Source organism: Mirounga leonina, unplaced genomic scaffold, assembly GCF_011800145.1.
Source record: "Mirounga leonina isolate KUSES-001 unplaced genomic scaffold, KU_Mleo_1.0 Mir_170, whole genome shotgun sequence".
Lineage (NCBI taxonomy): Eukaryota > Metazoa > Chordata > Mammalia > Carnivora > Phocidae > Mirounga > Mirounga leonina.
The window spans coordinates 4,679,805-4,706,167 of record NW_023270433.1 but is presented as its reverse complement, the minus strand read 5'-3'; the positions used below and the strand labels follow the sequence as shown (position 1 = coordinate 4,706,167).

Here is a 26,363-nt window from a genome sequence, read left to right as displayed (position 1 = left end):
CCCGTGTGGGCGGCTGACGTGGCCCGGACGCACTGTGTCCCACCCACAGCTGACCAAGCTTGAGGGTTGTGCTAAGGTCTCCAAGACGGGCAAGACACTGCAGGAACACCACTGGCCACAGTGAGAAGACTTTAATCGACCTCCAAACAAACCACTTCCTTTGATGGGTGTCGGATGTCGTCTGGTCACAAATGGGCAGCTGGTACCCGGCACGTGTGCAGGATTAACTAATGAACATCTGGAACAACACCTCTTCTCCTCTTGTCCTGTCCCAAAGTTGTCAGTTACTTGGGATTCAATCCCAAGAAAGAAACTAGGGCATGGGGTCACCTTAGCAGTTGGCCAATTTAAGGACATCAGGACACATTTCTCTCCCCTGGAAGTTAGGAAGTGGGAGGCTGGCTTTTCATGTACGTTCTGCCACGAACTGGTTTGGTCAGTTAGGGCAAAGCACACTTCCTCTTAGGCTCTTTTCTCATCTGGAAAAGGCCAATAAGCCTTGATCGGTGGTTCTCAAAGTATGGCCCTGAAACAGCAGCAGCAACAGCGGCCTCACCCATGGAATGGTTAGCAACGGAATCTCTTGGGCCCCCCACCATACCCACTGGATCAGAAACTCTGGGGGTGCGGCCCAGAGATCCGCTTTCACCAGCCCTCCAGGTGATTCTGATACACCCTAAGTCTGAGACGCACTGGCCTGGCTGATTTCCCTACTTCGTTTTAGAAAACCATCCTTCTTCAACCCTTCCCTGCCTGTACTGCTACTGACTTCATTCATCCCACAAGTACTGACAGAGCGTCTACACTGTGCCAGAAGCCAGGGATTCCTGGGGCACAAGCCCGAGCCCACGTCGCGACAGGCACATGTGTGAGCTCTAATGACGATGGACGTGCACACGGCCTGTTTTCCAGCTACTTTCCTCTTTAACTGTGGCCTTCCTATAAAACTTACTGTACTTTTAAAAATAAGCTGTGCAGCTTACAAGGAGAGATGCATGGTGCCAGCAAATAAAACGTTATTATATTGCTATTGATGAAAGAAATAGTTTATGTTTGTCCAATTAAATAAGCGCATAAAATCAACTGGAAAATTTCTAGACGGAAATACAGACTAACACAGATAACATTTCTTTTCTCCTAAAACTATTTTAGTGACTCACAGTGTTCACAAGTCTTGAATGTTATTCTAGGCACAAAATAAAACACTAAGTGACATTTTTAGCAGGCCATTTTGCTTTGGGAGGTATACACAGGAAATGCAAAAGCAAAAACAAAAGCTCAAATGCTCTACCCTAAGAGGAAAGACGCAACCAAACTACCTTAACATTAAAAATGGAACTAAGATTAGCTTCGTCCGTCACGCCTCAGGGTCCTGCTAAAAGCATCTGCCAAGAATTGTCCTCCTCTCCCCTCTGTCCAGCGACCAAGGAGGGCAAAGGAAACATGGCCAGAAGGCAAACGAGTGGCGCAGCTGCAACCATCAGTCGTTAACACACCCTGCAGAGAGTCTTCGGTCGGTACCAGTCCCACATTCAGTCTCAGTCAGAACAAAATTCTCCTCAGTCATTACTGTGCCATGGGACTGGACTCCTTAGAGGAGACGCGGACATCAGAGCTCTCCCCCAGTACACAGGTCAACAAGCTCTTGTCTACATGGGTTAAAACACGTACCTAATCATTGACATAGCACACAGCTGCTTCTACCCAGAAGCGGGGGTCAAAGCAAACCACAGAACTAACGCACAAAGTGACAAAGCAATTCTCCCCCCAACTGTAGGTATTTCTTTAGGCAACATGAACCACAAAACAAGTAAGAGGGTTTAAAAGAGAACAGAATCAGAAGCTTGGAACACAAGATTTACTGCAACTGAGCCATGGCCGGTTGGCTCTGAGTTTCCTAGTAGCGAAGGTAAAAAGGTAAACAAGAGGGATTAATTTGACCATCCAAAGAAAATATATGAACTCAACAGAAGAGGGGAACTTTTCCTGGTACGACATTCCACAAGAAATTTCGGGGAGGATATAAAGTAACACTGTGAATTGGGTCTTCAATCTTGGTTTTACACAATCTACAACGTTCTTCAAGTAGCCACTTAATATGTGTTCTCTATTAAAAAGAATCAATAGCTCAAGAACTTTATATTTGTGAATACATTTCTATGTTTAATCTCAATTATTAATATGACCCTGTTGTTTCCAGGAGCCCTGAGTTAATATAGAAACCACCCTTAAAGAGCTAATGGAAACAGGGGTTTTCCCTACCTATTTCTGGCAGACTTGAGGTGTCAGTCACATCGACAGAGTTCTGAGGCCCAAACTCAGTGTGGTCAAAGCACTGATGACTAAGGCCCAATGTGGCCTGTGCCCACAGGGACGGAGCGCACTCTGGGTATCAGCAGAACCTCAGGGTGCAGAAGCAAGCCCAACTGGACAGCTCCTCTGGAGGCCAGCCCTCACGGCTGGGGAAGGTGGGGGACTGGGGCAGTAGAACCAGGAGCCCGCTTCCCCCTCAGAGATTCTTCCTTCAAAGACCCCAACGTTCAGTCAGGCAGCCAGGATTACAGAGGGAGACTGCAGAGGTGTGGTTGTACCGTTTTCCCCAGCGTATGAGGAAAACTGGGTAAGGCCTGGAAGGGCAGCAGCCAGCCAAACAGGCCAGCAGGCTCAAGACAAACCACGAGGTCAGGAATTCTTCAGCTGGGAGGAGCGTCACGGGCAGAACAGAGTGAATGAGAATGCCACTGTCCCTACGGCCCCCAAGTGCTGGAAGAAGGACCCCCTGCCCCTGCTTTGAAGCTCCAGTGAAGAAGGCCCCAAATGGGAACTCGGTGTGGACAAGAAGGGGGCAGGTGGGCAGCTGCATGAAGGAGGGATGGTGAGCTCGGCAGCTGAGGCTGATTTCTGGGGGGACAAGCACAAGGGCAGGCCCCATCCTCCACGTGTGCTTCATAAAAGAACGCTGGGCTGGCTGGTGTGGCGCGCCCACCCCTTCCCTGTGGCCACGAGCAGGGCATCGGCCGTGTCTCGTCAGCGATCCCTAGTCGGTGCCACGGAAATGGCTGCAGGAGCCACCTGTGGATTTGCCGGTGAGCCGAGACACGGACTAACGAGGGACTACAGGCTCACCAGGGCTGTGACCAGAGCTCCCAGCGGAAGGCGGGTTGTGGGCTCGGCGTCACGCCAGTAGTTCGGCCTCTTCTCGGGGGCCACCTTCTTTGAAGGGGAACACAGGAACAGCGCTCTTGCAGCGAAGGTCCGTGGTAACCAGTCAGGGACAGGACCGGGGGTCCCGCTTGCAGTCAGGCCTGGCTCTGCCGCTGACTCGCTCAGAAAACTTGGACAATTAGTAACACCCTCGACCAGCAAAATGGAGACAAACAGCACCCACAACAAAGGGCTGTTGTGAGTAGCAAATGAGAAAACATTTACCTGAGAATTAAGCTTTTTTACAAGAGTAACCACAGCAGATAGGGGTCCTACATCTGCTAGCCTGCCCTGCTTCAGCACGAGGTAACGAACACCAAGTGATATTTTTAGCACCCCACTTTGCTTCAGGAGGTATACAGAGGAAAAGTAAAAGGTAAAATGCTTTACCCTACGAGGAAAGACCTAGACCTTCTCTGATTGAACTTTTAAAAAGCAGGGGCTTCACCACCACACACACACACACACGCAGACATACTTACATGTATATATTTTTCTGAACCATGTGAGAGTAAATTTCACATACCACAGTGTGTTCCCTTAAATTCTTCAGTGAGTACTTCCTACGAATATGGATATTCTATCACTGCAGTGCAGTTGTCAATACCATTAAACATGGATATAATACTATTATCTAAGCTACCATTCATTTTCCAGTTTGGTCAAGTGACCCAATAATTTAAGGACAACTTTCGGGGAGTGGGGAGGGGAGGCCAAACCTACTGCAGATTCCTGGAATTAGCTTGGATTTTTATAATGTTCAATACGAACCAATAACAACTGGGGTAAACTCTTTATGCTTTGTATTAATTTTCTATTGCTGTGTAACAAAAAACATGTACATTTATTATGTCACACTCTCTGTGGGTCAGGGTCTGATGATGTGCATTTGGATGGGTCCTCTGCAAGGCTGCGGTCAAGGTGTTGGCAGGGCTGAGGTCTCATGTGGGGGATTAACCAGGGAAGGGCCTGTGTCCCAGCTCCCTCAGGCAGCTGGCAGAATTAACTTCCTTGCAGCTGTAAGGTTGGAGGCTCCTTGCTGGTTGGAGACTGGAGGCTGCTCTCAGTTCCTTGCGACACGGAACCTCTTACTTCTCCAACGCAAGTGTGTCCACTAGCAAGCGTCACATATAACACAACATAATTAGGGGAGTGACATCCCATCACCTTTGCCATACTCTATTGGTTGGACCTATTCATGGGTCCATCCACACTCAAGGATCAAAGGTGTGAACATGAGGAGACAGCTATGATGAAGCCATCTGAAAGTCCGTCAGCCACATTAGTTTCTTTACAACTATCAAATCAAATCACATTTATAATTCAAAGCAAATAAAACTAAAACCTTCCCAACACTGAGATGAACAATACTGACTGAGCGTATGGACAACGGTTTCTTGAGACCGCATCACCGGGCACAACGTGAACACAGTGTGAGAGCTGCAGGACAGTGTTTTGGGTTCTTGTTCTTTACCACTTTTCTCTCCTGAAATCACTAGGACACATTTTACCTTCCGGGTAGTGGAACCACATCATCTGCAAATCAAGTCTTAAGTCTTGCTGTTCTTTTCTTCACCAGTTCACCACATTTGAAGTACAAAGAGTATATAATGGATTCCATTGACCTCAGATCAACCTAATTATGTGCACTTGAAAAAACAGAGAGACAGGCAGAAAGTGGAGGAAGGAAGGGAGAGGGAGAAGGATAAATATTTTAGGCAAATCACTCTCTCTTCCGTTAATAAGCATATGACCCCAGGTGACAGTAGGCAAGAGAGGCGCAGAGACTGATTCCCTCCATTCCTTCTTGCCTTCTGTGCTGTGAACATCTCACCTCACTCATAGGATTCCAGTGTTTAAAGATAACAGTTTTCTTTTTAGAACATGGTGCCTAAATATAAAACGAATTCCTACATTTGCTCAAAGGAGGAGTCAGCAAATGTTTTCTTTAAAGGGCAAGAGAGTAAATATTTTCAGCTTTGTGGGGCACAGAATCTTTGTTAAACTACTTGACTCTGACATTTTAGTGGGAAAGCAGCGCAGATGATTTGTAAATAAATGGGCATGGCTGTGTTCCAATAAAACTTTATTTACAAAAGCAGGGAGCCAAGTGGATTTGGCCCTGATGGAGGGGGGAAGGGGTGCTGACCCCTGCTCTAAAGAAATAGCATCCTGTTTTAATTTTAAAGGGATAACTGACTTTGTCAGTCTTCAACTGGGATTTTCAAGAGTAATTATGCCTATACACTATTATCACCTTGTGTACTTTTTTTAAAATTTAATTTTATTATGTTATGTTAATCACCAGCCATTACATCATTAGTTTTTGATGTAGTGTTCCATGATTCGTGTATGTACTTTTATTCATACCCAACCCCTCTGCCTATTACCAAGTACAACTCCACTACACAACTGGACATCGACACAAAGAGCTGTCAAATCAGCCCTGGAATCAATGTAAAGTTGCCATCCAGACCATCTAGAATATGCTCAGCTCCTTCTGCTTAAGCAACGGTTTCATCTCGGACACCTTTCTTGACCTCCTGGATTAGGTAACTAGGTCAGAGATCCTGTGACCACCCCACTGTGCTGCTGGTTAAGTTGATGGCCTCTCTTTTCCACTGGGCAGTGAGGCGTGGCTTTGTCTATCTTGCTCACTGCTGTATTCCCAGTGCCCAGGATAATGCTAGATACATAGAAAGTCCTCATTAACATTTGCTGAATGAAGTAAAAGACTGGGTCCCATCACATGCTTTCTCAGGAACTCTATTCTCGGCACTTAAATGTAACTGCACTGGCAGACTGTAATTATTGAGTTAAACTACGAGTGGGGCTCTGGTAAAAAGGAAGATACAAAAGAAGCCGAACATTTCAACTGCTGAGGTTCAAAACCATACAAAAATAATAAAATTACCACAGTATCAGTTATGTTTATTTAAAAAAAAAGAAAGAAAGAAAGAAAGAACAGGCCCCAAACGGAGTCACTGACCCCCGAGACGGCAAACCAAGATGTGACATCAGGAATGTGACCATTAACCACTCAATCTGGAATTTCCTGATCCACCCTGGAAAGGTAATCTGCATGACAGACTCCCACCCTCCCCCCAAAGGAAGATGACCTAGCCTGAAACAATCCTTTCTTTTCTTTTACTAATAGCATCCTTGTCCCGTCCTACTTCTGCCTATAAAGGCCTTCCATTTCATACAGCTCCCTGGAGCTCCTTTCTACTTGCTAGATGGGATGCTGCCCATTTCATGAATATTCAGTAAAGCCAATCAGATCTTCATTTACTCAGTTGGATTTTGTTCAACACATTAAATCAAACTGTTAGCCACTGGCTTCTCAGCAAGACTGGAAAATCTGAGAAGGCAAGCCCAAGCAATGGATTCAATTAATAATCAATTTTTTAGTGGCCAATCAAGTAACCTACACAGGGAATTCTCTTCACCCTCCCCTCACACCTGTTCTCAGCTGAGTATGTTCCCCTTAGATTTCATTTTTTAAAATATGTCTCAGGACACCTGGGTGGCTCAGTTGGTTAAACACCTGCCTTTGGCTCAGGTTCATGATCCCTGGGTCTTGGGATCGAGTACCGCATGGGGCTCCCTGCTCAGCGGGGAGCCTGTCTCTCCCTCTGCCTGCCGCTCCCCGTGCTTGCGCTTCTGCCCGCGCTCTCTCCTCTCATTCTCTGACGAATCAATCAATCTTTAAAAAAAAAAGTCTCAAGAGTAAAGTGTAAGGTGGTCCTCAGCTTTCCTAATTGGAAGAAGCAAAGGGGACACATGGAAGGACATCAGCCCATTTGTACAACCAGCTTCCAGTGACCCTTTTTAGAACTCAGAGTGTGCCCAGCTCCTGGGACAACGCCAAGGATGACAAGTTTAAATGTAGTTGGCAAATACTTAATGCCAAGTCAGAGATCCTGTCTTGGATCCTCCCTTCCCACCATCCATCCAAGGGTCTCCACCCTCATGCCTTAAAAGCTAAACAGAAAGATCAACTTGTCAACCTTGATGCTCCATCACCATGGGTCCCATTCACTGGATGGCAACACCCTGGTGGCTGCCTGCAGCAAGTGTTAGCTACCCACAGGAGCACATGTGACACAGCAGTTCTGCCGATAAATCATGTGAGTCACTCGTGAATGGAGGCTTCCTGGGACCGCCTAATGGAAAACATTCTCATTAGGAGCCCAATTGTCCATGCAAAGAAATAAAAATGAGCCACGGCCAGGTCTCTTGCGCCTTCTCAAGGTCAGGATATGCCCAGTTATCTCCCTGGGCAGAGCTCCGTAGATGGGCTGCACTAGAGATGTCGTGCCAGGCAAAGGGAGGACCTCTCAACATGGACTTGGAGCACCATCCCTCCAAATCGCTCACTTTAGCAGCCCCTCAAATCCCACAAGTTAGGAACTTCAAGGAGAACTAACCTGCAAACACCTGCAACAAACACTTTTTGCTCCTGTGGTTAACAAAAATAGAAAAAGCCCTAAAGGGGGGCGCCTGGGTGGCTCAGTCGTTAAGCGTCTGCCTTCGGCTCGGGTCATGATCCCAGGGTCCTGGGATCGAGCCCCGCATCGGGCTCCTTGCTCGGCCGGGAGCCTGCTTCTCCCTCTCCCACTCCCACTCCCCCTGCTTGTGTTCCCTCTCTCACTGTGTCTCTCTCTGTCAGATAAATAATAAAAATCTTAAAAAAAAAAAAAAAAGAAAAAAAAAGAAAAAGCCCTAAAGGAACCATAATTCACTGTTTATATTTAAACCAAATAAACAACGGGGTTTCCTCCCATACTTCTTATCTCAATGGACCAATGGACAGTGAGCACCCGTTAACACAAGCCAGAAATCTGGCTGTCTTCCCTGACCCACTTCACTTCCTGTTATCCTTCAGATCCCATCGTTAGCAAGTCCTGCCCATTCACCCTCCAAACCAGTGAATCTGTCCACTGCCGCCGCCCCATCCACACCGCATCACCTACTGGGACGGCTCACTCAGCCCCCAGGTCCCCTCCTGCTGCCCCAGTGCATTCTCCCACTGAAGCTGGGGTCATCTTGTCCGAGCACAAATCTGATGTCCATTCTCAATCTTTCACAAACACACACACACACCCCACTTAAAACACTCGATGGTGGGCGCCTGGGTGGCTCAGTCGGTTAGGCCTCTGCCTTCTGCTCAGGTCATGATCCCAGGGTCCTGGGATTGAGTCCCACATCGGGCTCCCTGCTCAGTGGGGAGTCTGCTTCTCCCTCTGCCCCTCACCCCACTCTTGTGCTCTCTCTCAAATAAAAATCTTAAAAAAAAATAATAATAATAAAGTATACTCTTAAAAAAAACAAAACACTTGATGGCTTTTCAGCTTGTCAAGAAGGCTCCACAACATCTTCCCCCCCCCCCCCACCCCTTGGCCTCAGGACCTTTACACATGGTTTCCTCATCTAGACAATATCCTCCCCCCTCCCCCCCAACCACACACACACAGGTCCACCTCACTTCACCTGGTTAACCCTGACTTAACTCTTCAGATCTCAGCTCTGACCTTTCATGGTGGTTCCTGGTCTGCAATTATGAACCAACCTGGGGGCTATCTGGGCTTCTGCCTTTCTCAACTAAGGACGGTAACGGGGGGAACAAAGCCTAAGATCCTAAGGCATCTACTGGATGTAATGAATCAATTCTCTCTGCTGCAACTGGAATGACACCAGCTGTGTGCCATCCCTGGAAGACCTGAGAGAACAGTCACTCAAACAATTCTGTGTTCTGTGGTTCAGATGAGGAACTCCGGTTCAGAAAGATTTGTGCCTAACGGTATCTTACACGGAGGAGATGCTGAAATTGTTGTCAATGAGCTACCCACTCAATGCTTCAATTCCTTGCACTGCATTGGGACCCCTGAAATTTCAAGCTCAACCCAATGATCTCTCAGGCTGGGCACTGCAGCCCCCAGCTCCTCATCTGCGCGAGACACTTGAAACCATTCCAATGATACTAAACACCACACACCGCACAACAGTCACCCACAGCTCAGAACAATGGGATCCCAGTACTCCGCACAAGCTTTGTGCACTGTGCACAAGCCAGAGGGGGGGTGGATGCGAGTTCCAGCTAGGCCACTTGGAATAACCTTGAGTAAGTTTAACCCCCAAACCCGTTTCCTACCTGTAAATGGGGATGATGCCACCATTTTGTCCACAGCTCTTTGGTAGCAAGGAACAGAAATCCAATGAACATGTTCAAGTAAAAAGGAAGGTTTATGATAAATAAGAATGCACGGAGACTCCTGGGAATCCAAGGACAGCTAAACATCCAGCTGTCAGGAAGGCCAAGAATGAAGAAGGCGGAGGTCCTGAGAACCAGCACTCTTCATCTCTTGCCTCTCTCCATCTCTCCGTCCCTGCCTCTATTCTCCACTGAGGCTCACTCCCTCAGACAATCTTTAGGGGCACCTGAGTGGCTGAGGCATTAAGTGTCTGCCTTTGGCTCAGGTCATGATCCCAGGATCCTGGGACCGAGCCCCACGTGGGGCTCTCTGCTCAGTGGGAAGCCCGCTTCTCCCTCTCCCACTCCCCCTGCTTGTGTTCCCTCTCTCACTGTGTCTCTCTCTCTGTCAAATAAATAAATAAAATCTTTAAAAATAAATAAATAAAGACAATCTTTATGCCAAGTACCTCTAGTACGGATCTTCCTCCTTTCAAGAATTCTTTGCCTAGCTATGCACTCAGTATCTCCACTCGGGTATCTAGAAGGCACTTCTAACTGACCTCCAATCTTCCTCCACAGCCTCCTCCCCCCCCTTTTTAAAGATTTTTATTTATTTTAGAGAGAGTGAAAGTGATCACAGAGGAAGAGGGAGAAGCAGAGGCAGAGAGAGAAGCAGACTCGCTGCTGTGCGGAGAGCTCAATGCGGGGCTCCATCCCAGGACCTCGAGATCACGACCTGAGACAAAGGCAGACGCTCAACCAACTGAGCCACCCAGGTGCCCCTGCAGCCTTCCCCCTTGAATGACCTGATAGCAACTCCATCCTTATAGTTAGCTGCTCAAGCCAAAACCCTTGGGGTTGTCCTTGACTCCTCTTTCTCTCCTACAACCCTCATCCAAGCAGTCAGAAAATCCTTTGGCTCTAGTCCTGAAAATACGTTCAGATCCAACCACTTTCCACCCCTGCACTGCTGTGGCCTGGATTACTGTACCAGCTGCCAGCTGGGCTCCCCGCCTCTGCCCTAGCTCCCCTGTATTCCCCTACACACATAATAGCGTGATCACAGGAACATGTAAGTCTCATTATCTCACTGTTCTGCTCACAACTCTGCAAGAGCTCCCCACTTCTCTCACATTAAAGTCGAAGCCCTTACAATGGTCCTCCAGGCCTGATGAGATGTTGCTCTCTGTTCCGGTCCTACTTCTTCTTCACTATTCCTTGAACACACCTACCTGATCGCCCTGCCTGGAAGGCTTGTCCCTCAGATGTCTGCTTGGCCAACATCCTCTCCTCCTCCAAGACTTGACACACATCTCACTTTCCCAACGAGGCCGCCCCCGTCTGCCCTAGTTAACTCTGCAGTCTAACCCCTCAGGCCTGGGAACTCCTGATGCCCCTCATTCTGCTTCCCATGGCACTTCTCCCCTCCTCACGTTCTTTGTAACCCACTCACGTATAGTGTGTATTATCCCTTGTCCATTTCCCCCTACTAGAAACCTAAGTGCCCCGAGGATGGAGGCCTGTAATCTAAGTGACTGAAACAATGCCCAGCACACAACAGGTGCTCAAATCAGTATCTGTTAAATACATGCACAAGACACTTCTTCTGAACTACCACTCCCTCACAATTTGGGACTACAGCATGGCTGCCTGCCTCCAATTCTGTAAGCCTCTTTAGCTCAAGTGCCCACCAGTGATCACACAGTCTAACTCCTGGATCAAATTCCTGAGCCAGAACCAGTTGACCCAGCTCATCTTTCCAAGACAGGCCACAGGACATAGGTCAATGGCCAGCTGCCCGGGGAAGAGCCATTAAGTACATAAGGTCGTCTGGGTGAAACTGAAAAAGAGCAAGGCCATCTGGAGCCATTCAGTGCGGTAGCACAAGCTCTCCACAGACGACGAGCGCACTGCTGTATTCCAGCTCAGGGCCAGGATGAGGACCAGTGAAAGCCTAGAAGGGCTTCGGAGCATGGCAGATCAAACCAGACGCTTAGCCGCCGGTACGGACCTTGGCGGGAGTTGTGGCTATTAAGTGGTGGTCTTCAATGACTGGCCCACCCGGAAGAGCTGCATCTGACTCTCAGGTCACGTAACTATCCATAAACAGACTTGGTGACATGGTGAAACTTAGTATCAGAGGAACTGACTGAACTTTGCGGGCAAACAGGCGTTCTTTAAAATTCCTCACTGAGGGCGCCTGGTGGCTCAGTCGGTTAAGCGACTGCCTTCGGCTCAGGTCGTGATCCTGGAGTCCCGGGATCGAGTCCCGCATCGGGCTCCCTGCTCGGCAGGGAGTCTGCTTCTCCCTCTGATCCTCCCCCTCTCATGCTCTCTGCCTCTCATTCTCTCTGTCTCAAATAAATAAATAAAATCTTTAAAAAAAAATAAAAATAAAATTCCTCACTGTTTCCTTTCACTGTTGAGGATTTGATAATCACCCACAGACAGGATGGTTTCAATGAGCTGGAGGTCCTGGCTCAGGTCTTGACCAGGCTGCGTCACCCGAGACTTACCCAGGGCCGGAGGAGCTGTTTCCAAGCTCACCGCCCACCCCCATGCTGTTGGCAGGGAGCCTCAGCTCCTCACCTCCTGGGCCTCTCCTTTCGACCTGGCAGCTGCCCTTCCCCAGAGCAGAGGATCCAAGGCAGCGAGGCAGAACCCACCCACAGTCAGAAATCACACACCATGCGCTGCTTCTGCGGTAGTCACCCAGTCACAAGATCAACCCAAGACAAAACGGGAGGGGACTACGTCTGGGCTGTGGATACCAAGAGGCAGGGAACTCTGGGCTGTCTTGGAGGCTGCCGACCACAGGCTGTTCACACAGACCAAGGCTTGTTTCTGGAAGGCACAGAAAATGAAGAATATGTGAGAGACGGTATGTAGCCTGCAAAGCCAGTATTTAGTACATGGCTCCGTAGAGAAAAGGTCTGATCACCCCCAGATGTATTACAGATTTAAGGGGTTTCAAGGGTAATTTTGACTATACGCAATGTTCCCCTTATACCCTGATTTTAGAAGCCAACACCTAGGTAAACAATTCTACTGACATGGGTGCTCAGCAAACCACAGCTCTGGCTATTATAATGTCAACCACTAAGAAATGAACCTGAGCAGGAGGAAAATGATCTACAGTACCCTGCCCTAAGAAGGTGCTTGATAAACACAAGCTCAGTGAATGAATGACTAAATGAGTAAGAACTATAAGGACACATCTTGAAAGTAGAGAGTAATCATGGAAGTATGAAAAATCTTTTACAAATGATTTACAACGTAAACAAGACGGGACTCTTACATAATAACTGCAGTCACAGCTGAGCTGTACCGAGGGCTAGCTGTCTGCCAAATCCTCCCTTACTCACTCCTCACACTCTCAGGCAGGTGTCATTAACTGCCTTCCTTTTACAGACAAGCAGATCGAAGAAGCTGACAGAAATTAAGTAACTTCCCCAAGGTTACATGATAAATAAGTAGCAGGACTATTTATCTTACAGCAAAGTATATCAGAATAAAGACCAATGCTGCATCCGGAATCTCAAGCCCGTGCACGAGCTTGCGGAAAGCTCAGCAGACGGAGCGAAGCCCTGCCTCCCCCTCAACTCGATGGGATCCGAATCAGGGACTTTAAAGAAGGGCAAAGCTCCCAGGCTCCCCATCAGCAAGGTTAGAGAGACTGGAAATGCTTGGTTTCATCTAATGACTCACTTATCTGCTCCCTTTACCCAAGAGAGCTTTAAAAAAAATATCTTCACTGTGGTTTTTGCTTTCAAACCAAATACCGTCTTTTCCGAGATTGTACAATCAGCACTCAGAACAGCCCCGTCTCCAGCTGCTTTCCCAGTGCACGACGCAGAGGGCGGCCGCTCTAGCCACGCAGCCCACTAAGTTCTGATGCTGGAGTGATGAGGGCGGCCGCAGGCTGCATGGCTGAGAGAGAGACAGAGAGAGAGAGAGACACACACACACACACACACACACACACACACACACGGTCAGGACCCAGGACACACAGGAAGCCACTGCGCACAGAACTGCGCTCTAGGCCGAGAGTTTCCTGTGTGGACATGAGTAAACCCTGTTCTCCCTGAGTGGTCTGTTCTTCTCAGATTCGTGAACCTGAGGGAAAATGACTTGCCCAAGGCTACACGACCAGTGACAGAGGCAAAGTTCCCTGAGGCCGATGCTATTTTTTCTGCTTTTTGGAGTCCGCTCTTGGGAGAACTTGGAAGTCCAGCTGGCTGAGGAGGAGACTGATGTTGATTATAGCGTGTTCTGGAGGGAGGAAGACCTGAGCAGAGGGGGCTAACCCTGGACTAGAGGCAGGGGTCCCAATGCCAAAGACAGAAAGAGTCAGGGATGACAGCAGATATAAAGTCAGAAGGCCTGGCGGCAAAGGGGTTTGAAGGAGGCCGTGCACGCAGTCGTGACTATCTCGAGAGGCTGCTACGAGGAACAGGAGGGTCAGAGAACCAAGGACAAGAGGAAAGACTGTCAAAGGGCCTGGAGGGTCCAGCTGAGAGAGGGGACATGAATTTCTGTCAACGAAAGACCTAATTACGCACACCACTGTGTCCTCAATGGGATTCTAATAAATACAGTTGTCTAGTTCCCACACAGTAAACACGTAAACCACACAAGATAACCACCTCCCTCAGTACATTCTGAGATAATAATCATTTACAAAAATATTCCCTTGCCAAACAAGAAAAGAGAAGACTCGATACTCTAGTCTGCTCTTGTAAACCAACACTGTCAGGAAGGCAGGACAAAGAAGGGGCTTTGCCATCAGGGAGACCAAGGACAAAGGTTTGGGTCCCAACTCTGCCACTCAGTAGCTGTGTGATCCTGAACAAGTTACCGAAGCCATTTCCCCATCTGTGAAATGAAGAGAAATCCCACCCTCCACACAGAAATCCAGTGAGGATCAAATGCACGTGCTCAGCTCGCAGATGGCTGGAGGAGACTGTTTGAAAACAATGGCCAAAGTACTCCCCGCCTGGTATCTACACCTCTTTGCAACGTGACTTGAGGCACCTCCCATCAAGAAGTGGGGACCCTCTCCCTTCTCCTTGAGTCTGGACTGGCCTTAGGGCTTGCTTCCACCGATGACAGGAGCTGGTGGTGACACTGGGCCAGTTCTGATCCTGGTCCTCAAGAGGCCTTGAGCACCTCCCTCCTAGGAAACCTGCCGGGTGCCAGGTGAGTGACCCGGCCTAGCCTGCCGGAAATGAGCTCTCCCAGAGCTGACGGCAGACACAGGAGGAACCCCAGCCTAAACTGCCATCTGCAGAAGCCTGAACTAAATAACCAGTTGTTGTTTTTACTCACTAAATACTGGCGGGATGTGTTAGTGCTGACCACCTGCAGGAGCAGTGCTCGATAAAAAGTAGCCGTGACAGTTATGACACTCTCTTGTCTAGCAATTCCCCCCCAATCCATCAGGCTTTCCTTCTCTACTGGGTCTTTCCTGCCAACATTTAATCATGCCATTATTCTTCCCTTTTTAAAAAGCTTTCCCTTGGGGGCACCTGGGTGGCTCACTCGGTGAAGCATCTGCCTTCGGCTCAGGTCATGACCCCAGGCTCCTAGGATCGAGTCCTGCATTGGGCTCCTTGCTCGGCGGAGAGCCTGCCTCTCCCTCTGCCCCGCCCCCTGCTCGTGCTCTCATTCTCTGTTTCAAATAAATAAATAAAATCTTTTTTTTTTTTTTTTAAGATTTTATTTATTTATTTGAGAGAGAGAGAACACATGAGAGGGGATAGGGTCAGAGGACAAAGCAGACTCCCTGCCGAGCAGGGAGCCCTATGCGGGACTCGATCCAGGGACTCCAGGATCATGACCTGAGCTGAAGGCAGGCGCCCAACCAACTGAGCCACCCAGGCACCCAATAAATAAAATCTTAAAAAAAAAAAAAAAAAAAAAGCTTTCCCTTGGCCCCACTATGTTCGACAACTACCACCTTGCCTTGGCTCCCTCTTGCAGCAAAACCCCTCAAAGAATCGGCCATGCTCCATGTCTAATTCCTCTCTGCCCATTCTCTTCTAAGCCTCCTTGCTCCCAACAAGGCACTGAAGCCTCATGTCAAGGTTCCCAGTGACCACCACGGTCCATCTCAGTCCTCATGTGATTTGACTCTAATCAGCATGACCTGTCCCCCTTGCTCCATCCTCCCTATCATACTTCCCACCCTTGGCTCCTGGGCCACCAGAGGCTCCAGTGTTTCCTCCTACCTTACCCGAGGGTCTTTCTCATCTCCTCGCCCTCCTAATGCTGGAGTACTCCAGGGCTCTCCAGTCCATGGCCCCTTCTCTTCTCTTACTCACTTCCTTGGTAATCTCATCCAGTCTCATAGCTTTAAATACCATCTTTAGGTCAAAGACTCAAAGCCTAGGCTTTTCTGAACTCCAGATGCGTAACACTCGACTGCTTAACAGCCATCTCCTTTTTTTTAGTTCTCTAAAAGACATCCCAAACTCAACTCAAACTCATCCCAAACTGTTCTACACACAGCTCCTGGTCTCCGCCCCTGATCCCCATCTGCTCCACTGGCACTCTTGTGTTCGTAACACACAGAACGCTCAGGCCTGCAGCAAGTCCCACCCTACGTGGTTTGCTACTCCCTGACCTCATCTCTTACCACTCTCTCTGAGGCAACTCTACTCCGGCCGCGCTGGCCTGTGGTCTTCCTCAGGCCCTCTGCACGCGCTACGCCTTCTCCTAGAATGTTCCTGCTCAGCTGCAGCTTCCAGTCTTACTGCTGAGCAGCCCCCACCCCTCGCCTCCATCCTCCTAAGCGGACAACCACTCCCACAGCCCTGGACTGCCGACCCCCTTCCCTGCCTTCTCCATACAATGCCTGTCATCCAACAGACTGCATATTTTACCTGTTTATATACACTGTAAAATCCAGAGGGCAGTGAGGTCCCACTTTTTCATTCGGCATTCCCCTGTGTCTAAAACAGTGTCTGACACAGGCCCCATTCAATAAATATTTGTTGAGTGAATGAACACCCATCAATCAATGAATGAATGACTATAGAAAATGGAGTTGTTTTTAGTACAGTGTCCCATTTAACGGTAAAGGAAGCCTACTTAAGGCGTCTATATTCAATAGCGCCAGGTTCTTCAAACCTCCGTCATCTATCTTCTCATCCCTGTGGTGATGAGGACGACTATTTTTATCAATAAAGACCTGAATGTGTGTGTGGAAGACTAGAAGCCAAAAGGCTCAGCTAAGTAATCCCGATTATAAAAATGAGACAGCTGGAAGATGATATTTAAGTCTTCTTCTGGCCTGAAAATTCAAAGATTTTTTTTTTTGGTAACCAATGAATGACCAGTTTCAGAGCTCCAGAGTCATAACGAGGACAGCAGAGGGCACCCAGATGGAAAATGACCCCACAGAGGAGGGACTGGCCAACTTCTGCCAGTAGCCTGAAGCCCACCAGCCTCCTGCTTGTTGGTGCGGGCTGCTTGTTTACAGCCTGCGAAGTAAAGAATGGTTTCCACACTTGGAGATGGTTTCATTTTTTGCTGGTTATGTAAGTACCTACGTAATCGTCTTGATTGTGCCTCTTGGCCCTGCAAGGTCGACAACAGTCACTATCTGGCCCTTTACGAAACTGACTGGTCCCTGACCTCGATGACCCCCCCCACACACACTCAGCTGTGGTCCACGAAGTCTCCAGAAACAGTCATCTGGTATTTCAGCATGAAGTGACTTCTGAAATCAAGTGCCCTAGAGGCACTTGCCAAAATGTAATTAGATATGAAGTGGCCCCTGGCCACTGCTATGATCTAAGGTAATGGTGACACCCTGCCCACAGCTGGAAAAGTAGTCGAACACGGAAACGTATTGTATGCATGTTCCCAGGGTGAAGCATACCCTAAAGCCAAAGGCTAGGGATAGATATTGTTCTAAATTTGGAAATATCCGACGACAAAGCGAAGTTTCCTTCCCTTTTCTTACCCCACCCAAAACAACACCCCACACTTCTCACGAGAAAAATTCCTCACACTTATGTTTCCATTTCCTACATCTGATCTTTCACTTAACAAAAAACCGATTTATGGAAGTCCATTATGAATACAGATCTTTTAGGACCACACCTGGCATACACGAAGCCGTCAGCGTTACTGTAACATTATATCCCAACATATTACTATTGGATTATTACTACATACGTTACTGTATCATGCTGTACGCCATCCATATGATATAGTAATGTATCATATATACAATGTATTGAACATAAATTCTATAGCATGAAAATATATTAGACATAAAATACACAATCGTAATATACACAATATGTTGTGCTGTTCTGTATCTTTACTACACATATTATTACACCACTGGTATGTCACTATCCTAACACAGGAGGGACAAGCCACAAACTAGCCGCAGGACTTGAGACAAGTTACCTCATTTCTCTAAGCTTCAATTTCTTCATTGGTTAAACGAGGGAATCATTTTAGAAATTTTTTTTATCATTCTCTTCTAGCTCAAGGCATCTGTGATTCCACTAGCATGGTAAATAAACGCGGCTTCCAAAACTCTTTTTCTACCACCCCATTTATGGTCCCATCCAACCATGGCTTAGAGCCTCACTGATGAACAGGCTCAGACATCACCTTTGTCCGCTGTATTTACTCTAACACCCCGATGCCTGCTGATTCAAACCACCTTGGCAACATGCCGTTTAATAGCAGTATGCCGATTTTAACAACAATTGAGTTGGTGGCCCATCCTAGGCAAGCAGTTGGGAGAAAATGGTAGGGGAGTGAGCCCTACAGAAGCGGAGAGGAAGAAGAGCTGGGTCATTAGCCACACTGCCTAACGGTAATCATTACACTAACAATGTTAACAACTCTCGTGGGCTCACTCTGTCCCTTTCACATGAGTTAACCGAACTATTTAATACTCACTGCTCCCTGGGAGGCAGGAGACAAAAAGTTGTGATGGTAAATGGCTATTCTTAAATAAAATCTCACGCCTCTTTTCTATGAAACTCAGCACTTGAAAGAGGATGAGCCAAGTTCCATGCAAAGAACTATGAGAAAAACAATCTTAAAACAAAACCAGATTCTTTTTTTTTTTTTTTAAGATTTTATTTATTTATTTGACAGAGAGACAGCGAGAGAGGGAACACAGGCAGGGGGAGGAGCGGGAGAGGGAGAAGCAGGCTTCCCGCGGAGCAGGGAGCCCGATGCAGGGCTCCATCCCAGGACCCTGGGATCATGACCTGAGCCGAAGGCAGACACTTAAGGACTGAGCCACCAGGGCGCCCCCAAAACCAGATTCTTAACACTGATAATGGGTTTTGAACTTCCCATGCCCATCTCTGAGCCCCATGCCATTAGGTAACTCATCATTATGGCATTAGTAAATATAAGTTTTACAAGAGAAACAATTTCAAAATGGTAACACTCAGTGCTGAGGTGCTTGCGGCTAACAGATAAACTGATCACTCATGAAGACGCTGACAGGTACATCCCCTAGAGCCTGCAAGCTATTCCCACATTCCTGGCTTGGGAATTTTACACTGGGGTCTTATCCTAAGGAAATCATGCAACAGAATCACAAATATATATGAATGAAGCTACTTATCGTTGCCTCGCTTAGAACAGCAAAAAGGGGAAATAATTTCAATAGTCAGCAGCAGGTAAATGACTTAATAAGTTATGGAATATTGACATAATGGAAATGTTACAGTCATTACAGTAGCTATGAAGACCACACAAAAGCATGAAATAAAAAAATGACTTGCACATGATCACAACTCTGAAAAATGCACATGCATGTGCAGCAGCTCTGGAAAAGATTAATAGTAACAGCTCACTCTTCTGCTCACTATGTTTCAGGCCCTTTAGATTTAGACACATGCAACATGCATTTTCTTTTTTGCATCCGCCCATTTTTTCTAACCTTTAATAAAGTACCATCTTTTCAATTAAAAGGTTAATTCCTCTGTATTTAACTTAAAAATAACACCAATAATAAACACTTATGGGGCATTACTATATGCCAGGAGTTGTCCTAAGCACTTTACAGGTACTATTTACAGATGAGAAAAATGAGGTCTGGAAGTTAACCAACTCATGCAAGATCAGCCAACTAGCAAGTGGAGGAGCAAATATTCGACCCCGGCATCCAGGCTCCAGAGTCCAAGCTCCTAGTAACAATGTCATTATGAAAAAAACATTTCAACACCACAGTACTAGAACAGGAAAACGGACAGTCCTGATTAGTTTAATACCCTACTTAAGTAGGAACGGTTCGATTGCGGTGGGTCCTGCAATAACCATTTTCAGAGAACTTCAACGCCATAAAAATCCCTGTGCCCACAGTGCTCGGCATAACGGATGCCTACTCCAGACACTGAACCCCCAGAGAGCTTGCAGACAGGAACGGCAGTGGCCAGTGCAGATGGTCACTGACTCAGACCTCCCAAGCATCTCTGTGATCAGCTGACCTGCGCTCTCTTACACCGAGAGAAGGAAACAGGCAGAATTAGGCAAAGTCACACGGCTAGTTGGGGCTGCAACAGAGCCAGGCCCATGATCCACATGTGTGGATGTACAGTAACAAGAATTACTATCATTCATTAAGTGCTTGCTGTCCACTAAGGGCTGTATTATCTCATCTAATTCTCTCAACAGCCCTTCGAGGCACACGTTCTTGTTAATCTCACGTAGAGACCAGGAAATGGGCTTGGAAACGTGAAGTCACATGGCCCGCCTCACTCACCTAGAAGGCACTGAGCTGGGTGGCCCGAGGGCAGCACCCAGCCCTTGTGCTTTCTGGTGTCCTGGCTGAGAGGCCGACACCAGACACCACTGTGGCCCCAAAGCAATGGAAAAAAGACCAGAAAGTGGATGGTGGGAGGTGGGCCGGCTTCAGCTTTGGCCAGAAAAGCCATCAGTATTAATCACCTGGCATCCAGAGGCCCCGGATGCTTCTTCACTACCTAGCTTGCAGTGGCAAGTCTCAACACCACTGCTGACTGGAATCCAAACAATGCTGTCTTTGCCCCAGCAGAGGGACCAGGGATCGAGAGGAATTCATGCAAATCCCGGACTCCTTACCCCCACCCCCACCCCCACCCCAGCCAGCCAATCTCCTTCCCCCTCAGTCAGCCCCCAGTCAGCCCTGGGGAAAGACACTCTTCCTCCCAGCTCTTCCACTGAGGGTGTTAATTTTATTCGCTCACGCCCAACTGTGTACAAACATGTAAATCATCAACATTTCCATTTACCAGGCTGGTATGGCCCCAAGCTGCCGGGATTTCTGAAGGAGATAACAATTCAATTTGCAATTACTGCTGCAATTTTTAATTCCCCAGGAAACTTCTGCCTGTGTTATACTCCCAGGAGCCAAAACGACCATTGTAAGCAACCCTTCAAATTAATTCTCAAGAACCATGAACAAGTCTTCTGAGAGGGCAGGATTATAGGTGTACTTTGGAGTTCAATTTAGCCCTAAATGGAAGGTCTCACCAGGTGCCTGGTTCAATGAATCAGCAACTAAATGTTCACTATGATTTAAGTGCTTTTTGTAAAGCAATCTTTTGCAAATGTGAAAAACCATCAATAGCTTCACTCTTGGTAAATTCAGAACTGCTGTGGAATAGAGGAAGGTGTACCTATTTTCAACCCCCATGTCTCCTCTTTGAGCCGAGAAAGACAATGAATGAGCATTTCCAGGTCCACGTAACCACCATACGCCCACCAGCACTGGTAGCTGGCATTTACTGAGCACCTACCACACACCAGGAATCAGGCTCCCCGTTCGTACCTCACTTACAGCCGTGGTAACACAGCCAGGGAGCACATTTCGTCACCGAGTGCACTCACGGAGGGCATCCGGTAACAAGCAACGACCACGACAGACAGCCCTCAGGCGGTTTACAATCAGGTAGTATATAAACAGATCAATAAAAAAAATACCTGTGGTGAGGGCTATAGGAACTCACACAGGAAAACACAGTCATTTGGAGAAGCCGTGGGAGGTGGGTGCCGTTAGGGAATGAGGTGATCTGGGATTACAAAACCCGAGTGCTCAAGGTCGGACAGCAAGTGTGGGGCAGAGCTCTGGCCGGCTGGCTTCCCAGGATCATGCTGGAAGCCACTGCCTTCTCCTACCTCCCATTCTTTTCTTTCTTTTTTTTTTTTTTTTTGGCATGGGGTCGGCTAGAACTCACTGTGCAATTACAGATGACTCACATTTATCAGCCACTGCAAGCACCCGGTGTTGTAAAACCAAAAAGAGCAGTACCGCTTTCTCCTTATGTTTTGGGTTCTGAGAGCTATGAGAAAAACAGTAAGAAAGAGCATAATGTGAGTCCCCTCAAAGGGTGCACACCGCACACTGTTTAAAATCATTACAGAGACATTTCTCTGCCAGGTATAAAATGCTCCTTAGGGGGACAGCCGGCAGAGGTGGTACGATTTACGTTTTTTAACTAGTATTCTGTCACTTTAATTTTTCAACTTTCCAGGCGCACATCCTGGAAACAGAAATGTAAATGACCTAAAGCGCAGATAACGATTTCCTTTAAATTTGCTTTCGGAATGTATTCTGGGCTTGACCTTCCCAATCACAAATATCTGACTCTGGTTAAAGTCTGTATTCCCAGGAGCCCCTCCCACTACATGGCAACAGACAGGATGGAGAAGTCAGGGGCAGCCTGGGCTGTTCGTATCAAATGCACACAAAGATGTGTTTACCGTTCACTTGCCCCCAAAGCAGACACTGACACCATGTTGTTTTGCCTTGGAGCCTGGAGTCATCAGTCACACACTGAGATTTCACAGTCATGTTGAGTGTGGACTACGGAAAACATACCCAGATCAGGGTCACAGTGGTGTCTGGGATTCACTAAATTTGGTTCCTAAATACTGCTCTAAAATCCTATTTCCAAAACATCAACAACCCTTAAAGACAGAGATAAACTAGGAAAGACCCCTCCACGCCCTTGCTACTTTGAGTCCTTGGCAGGGCTTCACTGGACTCTGGATTAGGGAGACAAACTGCTATCCCAGGGTCTAATCTGCACAAACAAACAAATCCTGACACTGGCCAAGACATACTCCTGGTCAAGGGGATCCATGCAGACTTAGAAATCAGGGCAGGGAGCTGCTCCTTCTTTTACCCCAACTTACCGTGGACCCTGCAATGACTGCTCTCACTCACCGTGCTCCCACAACTCCTCTGCTGGAACTACTGAACACAAATGCACAAACTGCAGAATAAAACACAGAGGCTGGCTTTAATTTTGTCTGTAAACTCAGCTGCTTCCAATGGAAATTCCAAGAAGTTTTAACTCTTATACATTTTTCTAAGGAAAACCAGAGACTATCTGAAAGTAAATATATTAAATTCCTGTTATAATAAGTGGTGCTTCTGAGTTACCAGATTTTTATGACGATTTTCTTATTGGTGGCTAGAGATACCAGCTCACGTGGCACTGAGTAAGAGTGCTGGATCCTGACCCACCTCCGTAAAGAACATGTCTGCTAAGATTCATTCTTCTGAAGGATACAGTACTATGATGCGACCAGCAACCATTTTTTTAATAGGTCCCCCCCATTAGTAAAAATACATTAAAGAAAGTATAACAAATCTCATATATCCATTACCTGGATTCTGACGTGTCTTAAACTTACCCTATTTTGCTTCTCTGTATGTATGTATGCACTCATTCACCTGAACCATTTTGGAGTAAAATTACAAACAGTATAACCCTTCCCCCTAAATACTTCAGCATGACTACCCGAAGAAAGATATTCTCCTGTATGACTCATTACCATTATCAGACATAATAAAAGAAGCAACAGTCCCCAGATATCATCTACAACCCAGTTCATATCAAATTTCCTGAACGGTCCCCCAAATGTCTTTATCACTGTTTTGTTCAAACCAGGACCCAAAGACCGCTGGGGAATATTTGTTTCACGGTAACATAGGAGACAAAGAATGAGTGATGGAAAGTCAGAGGCACAGGAACTTGACATAAAATTAGCAGCCTACCTACTTTTCCCTTTTAAAAAGACAAACCACCCATAACCGGACCACAAAAGACAACTGCTGTTAACATTTCCCTATGTTCTCTTCCAGGTTATATTTTCTGCGTAAACACACACCCATACGTACAGTTGCAGTCAAACTGTCTTGCTGTGGGTTGAGTGCTGGCTCTGCTTTTAAAGGTGACAAGTGGAGGTGTAAGAGCCAAGACCTGGAGTCCGGAAGGCCAAGGGCTGGCCTGCGGGGTTAATGACATGAAAAAGGCAGCCGGGGGCGGCTGGAAGGCCAAATTGCCCTGGGACACGGTTACATGGGCCCCCAGTTTCAAGCGCACCGTGGCAATGCCTGTGGTCCCACTGGCTTCCTCCTCCCCGGAGCTGACACTAACATAAGCCCTAAGAGACACAGAGTGGGTGTCGGTGGATGCTGGCCAGCACCATGGGCGTCTAGGATGGGTAAACATGAGATTTCTTACAGAAAACACTCTGAATTCTTTGGAAGAAAGATGCTATATATTTAAAAGCTATTAATAACATTCTCTCACCAAACTGTTACAAAAGATTCAAACTCCTGGATATCAAAATTTAAAAAAAAAAATTTTTTTTTTTTATTTGACAGAGAGAGACACAGCGAGAGAGGGAACACAAGCAGGGGGAGTGGGAGAGGGAGAAGCAGGCTTCCCGCGGAGCAGGGAGCCCGATGCGGGGCTCGATCCCAGGACCCTGGGATCATGACCTGAGCCGAAGGCAGACGCCCAACGACTGAGCCACCCAGGCATCCCTGGATATCAAAATTTTTATTTGGGATATTTTTTAAAGCTGAAAATGTTCAATCAACGGACACATGCTGCACTGAACACAAACCTCAAACCGAACTTCATTCTCAGCCAAGCTGTGATATCACATTGAGATATGAATCATTTTATTCCTTGGGAGAGCTGTCTGTTCATTTTCTTTAAACTGTGCTGACCTGCAGAGCTTTCTGGCGTGGAAGGTGTTTCCCGAGCAGTTCTAGCTTTGGTTCTGAGCCAAAATATCCCAGTGCAAAGCTGCCTCCTTCCTTCAGGAGACGAAGCCCAGGGCCTGCTTACCTTGCTTCCAGGGGCACAGACGGCTTCGTTTCCGGGGCTTCTGTTTCTCAGCAGCATTGCCCATGCTAAAGTAAGGGGCTCACAGGGCCCTTCCAAGCCTAGGTGTCTTCACTGAATAGTGAGTAAGGACCGAGGCACCGGCTGAAAGGGGCTTCATCTCTCCCACATCCCAATCACCCAGCAGCAGCAAGCCCTGGCAAACCCTTCCAAGAAAAGCCTGAATTCTGCTCAGAGACGTCCTTGCCTCCTGCCTTTCAAACTCCCTTCACTCCCAGGGAGGAAGCTAGAAGAAAAGGCTTGTTATCGACCTACGGGTGGGTCTCCGTCCCCATCCGTCCGTCTGTCTATATTAGGAAGCTCTTCCTTGGCCTTCCTTTGACACTCTATTACTCATCGGCACAGCAGCGGCCTCAGAGTGAACTGCATTTCCAAACACTTTCAATGCTGCCTTTCCTTGGGGGAGGAGTGGGGAATCAGGTGGTCAGAGAGCTGAAAGCTAGAAATGGACCAATTTGGGGTGTGCCATGAGAAACATTTTCCAAGCTGAGATTTAGCCAGGAATTCTGAAGAACAGGCTGTTCTATTTATCTTTACCTACCCCCAGAAAGTTTACATTTGAATCATTTGGGGAGGCCATGATTAGTTGAGAAGCAGCTGAACCACAAGGTCCTCATTTCAGCGCTGTTCCCTCAAGGAAATTTCTAGTTCATTTGTAAGGTTCATCAGTAAATCAACTGTTTCTAAATTGAGATGCATTTTCACTGTTAGGTCAGGTTAGGTTATGTGGCAAGGGACCCATCTCCAGTCCACACGTTAGGGAGGCAACGTGGGACTCTAACAGATGAGATGAATCAACAGTGACACGCTACCAGAAGTAGAACGCTCCCTGCACGGCCAGTATGATGTGGTCCATGTTTCGCACTAATGCTTCAAGGATGCCGTGGACGTAGGTACTGCTTCGAATCACATCCTACTTGGCTACACGTTATCAGTTACTCCTTGAGGTATCACTACCACAAGCCCAAATCACTCACAGAAGGGCAAGGCCCACCAAACTCCTCCCCTGTTCCACAGATGGGACCAGGAGTGGATCAAGGCTACAGAGCTGGTGAGACGGCTGGATCCAGCTCCATTTCTATCCTTGGCTAGGAAAGCCACCACCCATTTCCTCATGACTGGAGAAGGTAGGAGAGCGGGGGGAAGGTGCTGGCCCTGGAGGGAAGCTGGCCTGATCCGAATCTCTGTGGGCATTTCCCAGCTGGGCACCTTTGGGACAAGAACTTAACCTCTCTGGACCTGATTTTTTGCACTTATGCAACATGTGTAAAATCATGCTGCCTACTTCACAGGGCAGTTTAAAGGTTAAATATGATATTGAAGAAGTGCCTGGCACACAGCAGACCCTCTTAAAGAACAGCTACTCTTACTGTTTTTATTATTTCATTATCTGTAAACATCCAGCTCTAGATATGTTAAAGAAAAATTATCTACTCTCACAAGAGATTTTTCTTCCCCCCATATCAGAGTAAGATCTGCTGCAATATTCTGGTAAACAACTCATTCCTTTAGTGCAAATAAAGTTTCATTTACAACATCTGTACCATCAGAATCACATTTCGATTGTGGAAAGTGACCTAAACCAGGGAGGTAATATGTGACGACCGAAGTTTTGAATGAAACATTTTACAGAGAACCCTCCCCTCCATACAAGACACTACTGGATTCAGAAGGAACATGAGTCAGGAGTCCTGCAGGGCACCGATCACTTCTTGAGGGAAATTAAGAGAGAAATCATGGGAAAAGCAAGTGATTGCTGTACTGTGCACATTCACCTCCCCCAGAGG

The 26,363-nt window shown here is 47.4% G+C and overlaps 1 protein-coding gene across 15 annotated transcripts in view; it reads right to left on the bottom strand.

The window, feature by feature from the left end:
- RAPGEF1 (Rap guanine nucleotide exchange factor 1) overlaps positions 1-25,434 on the bottom strand; it is a 113,582-nt gene extending 88,148 nt beyond the window's left edge. For 8 of the 15 annotated variants that reach the window (XM_035015560.1, XM_035015562.1, XM_035015561.1 and 5 more), the window contains exons 1-3: positions 23,559-24,039; positions 22,599-22,647; positions 21,629-21,711 (exon numbers count right to left, since the gene is read on the bottom strand). In XM_035015560.1, coding sequence (XP_034871451.1) covers positions 21,629-21,711; positions 22,599-22,647; positions 23,559-23,892 — 466 coding nt within the window. In that variant the 5' untranslated portion in view covers positions 23,893-24,039. Of the gene's footprint in view, positions 1-21,628; positions 21,712-22,132; positions 22,518-22,567; positions 22,648-23,558; positions 24,040-24,519 lie in introns of those variants that run through there. The other 7 variants (XM_035015566.1, XM_035015568.1, XM_035015571.1 and 4 more) reach the window with 7 other exon arrangements.
- Positions 25,435-26,363: the final 929 nt, after the last annotated feature.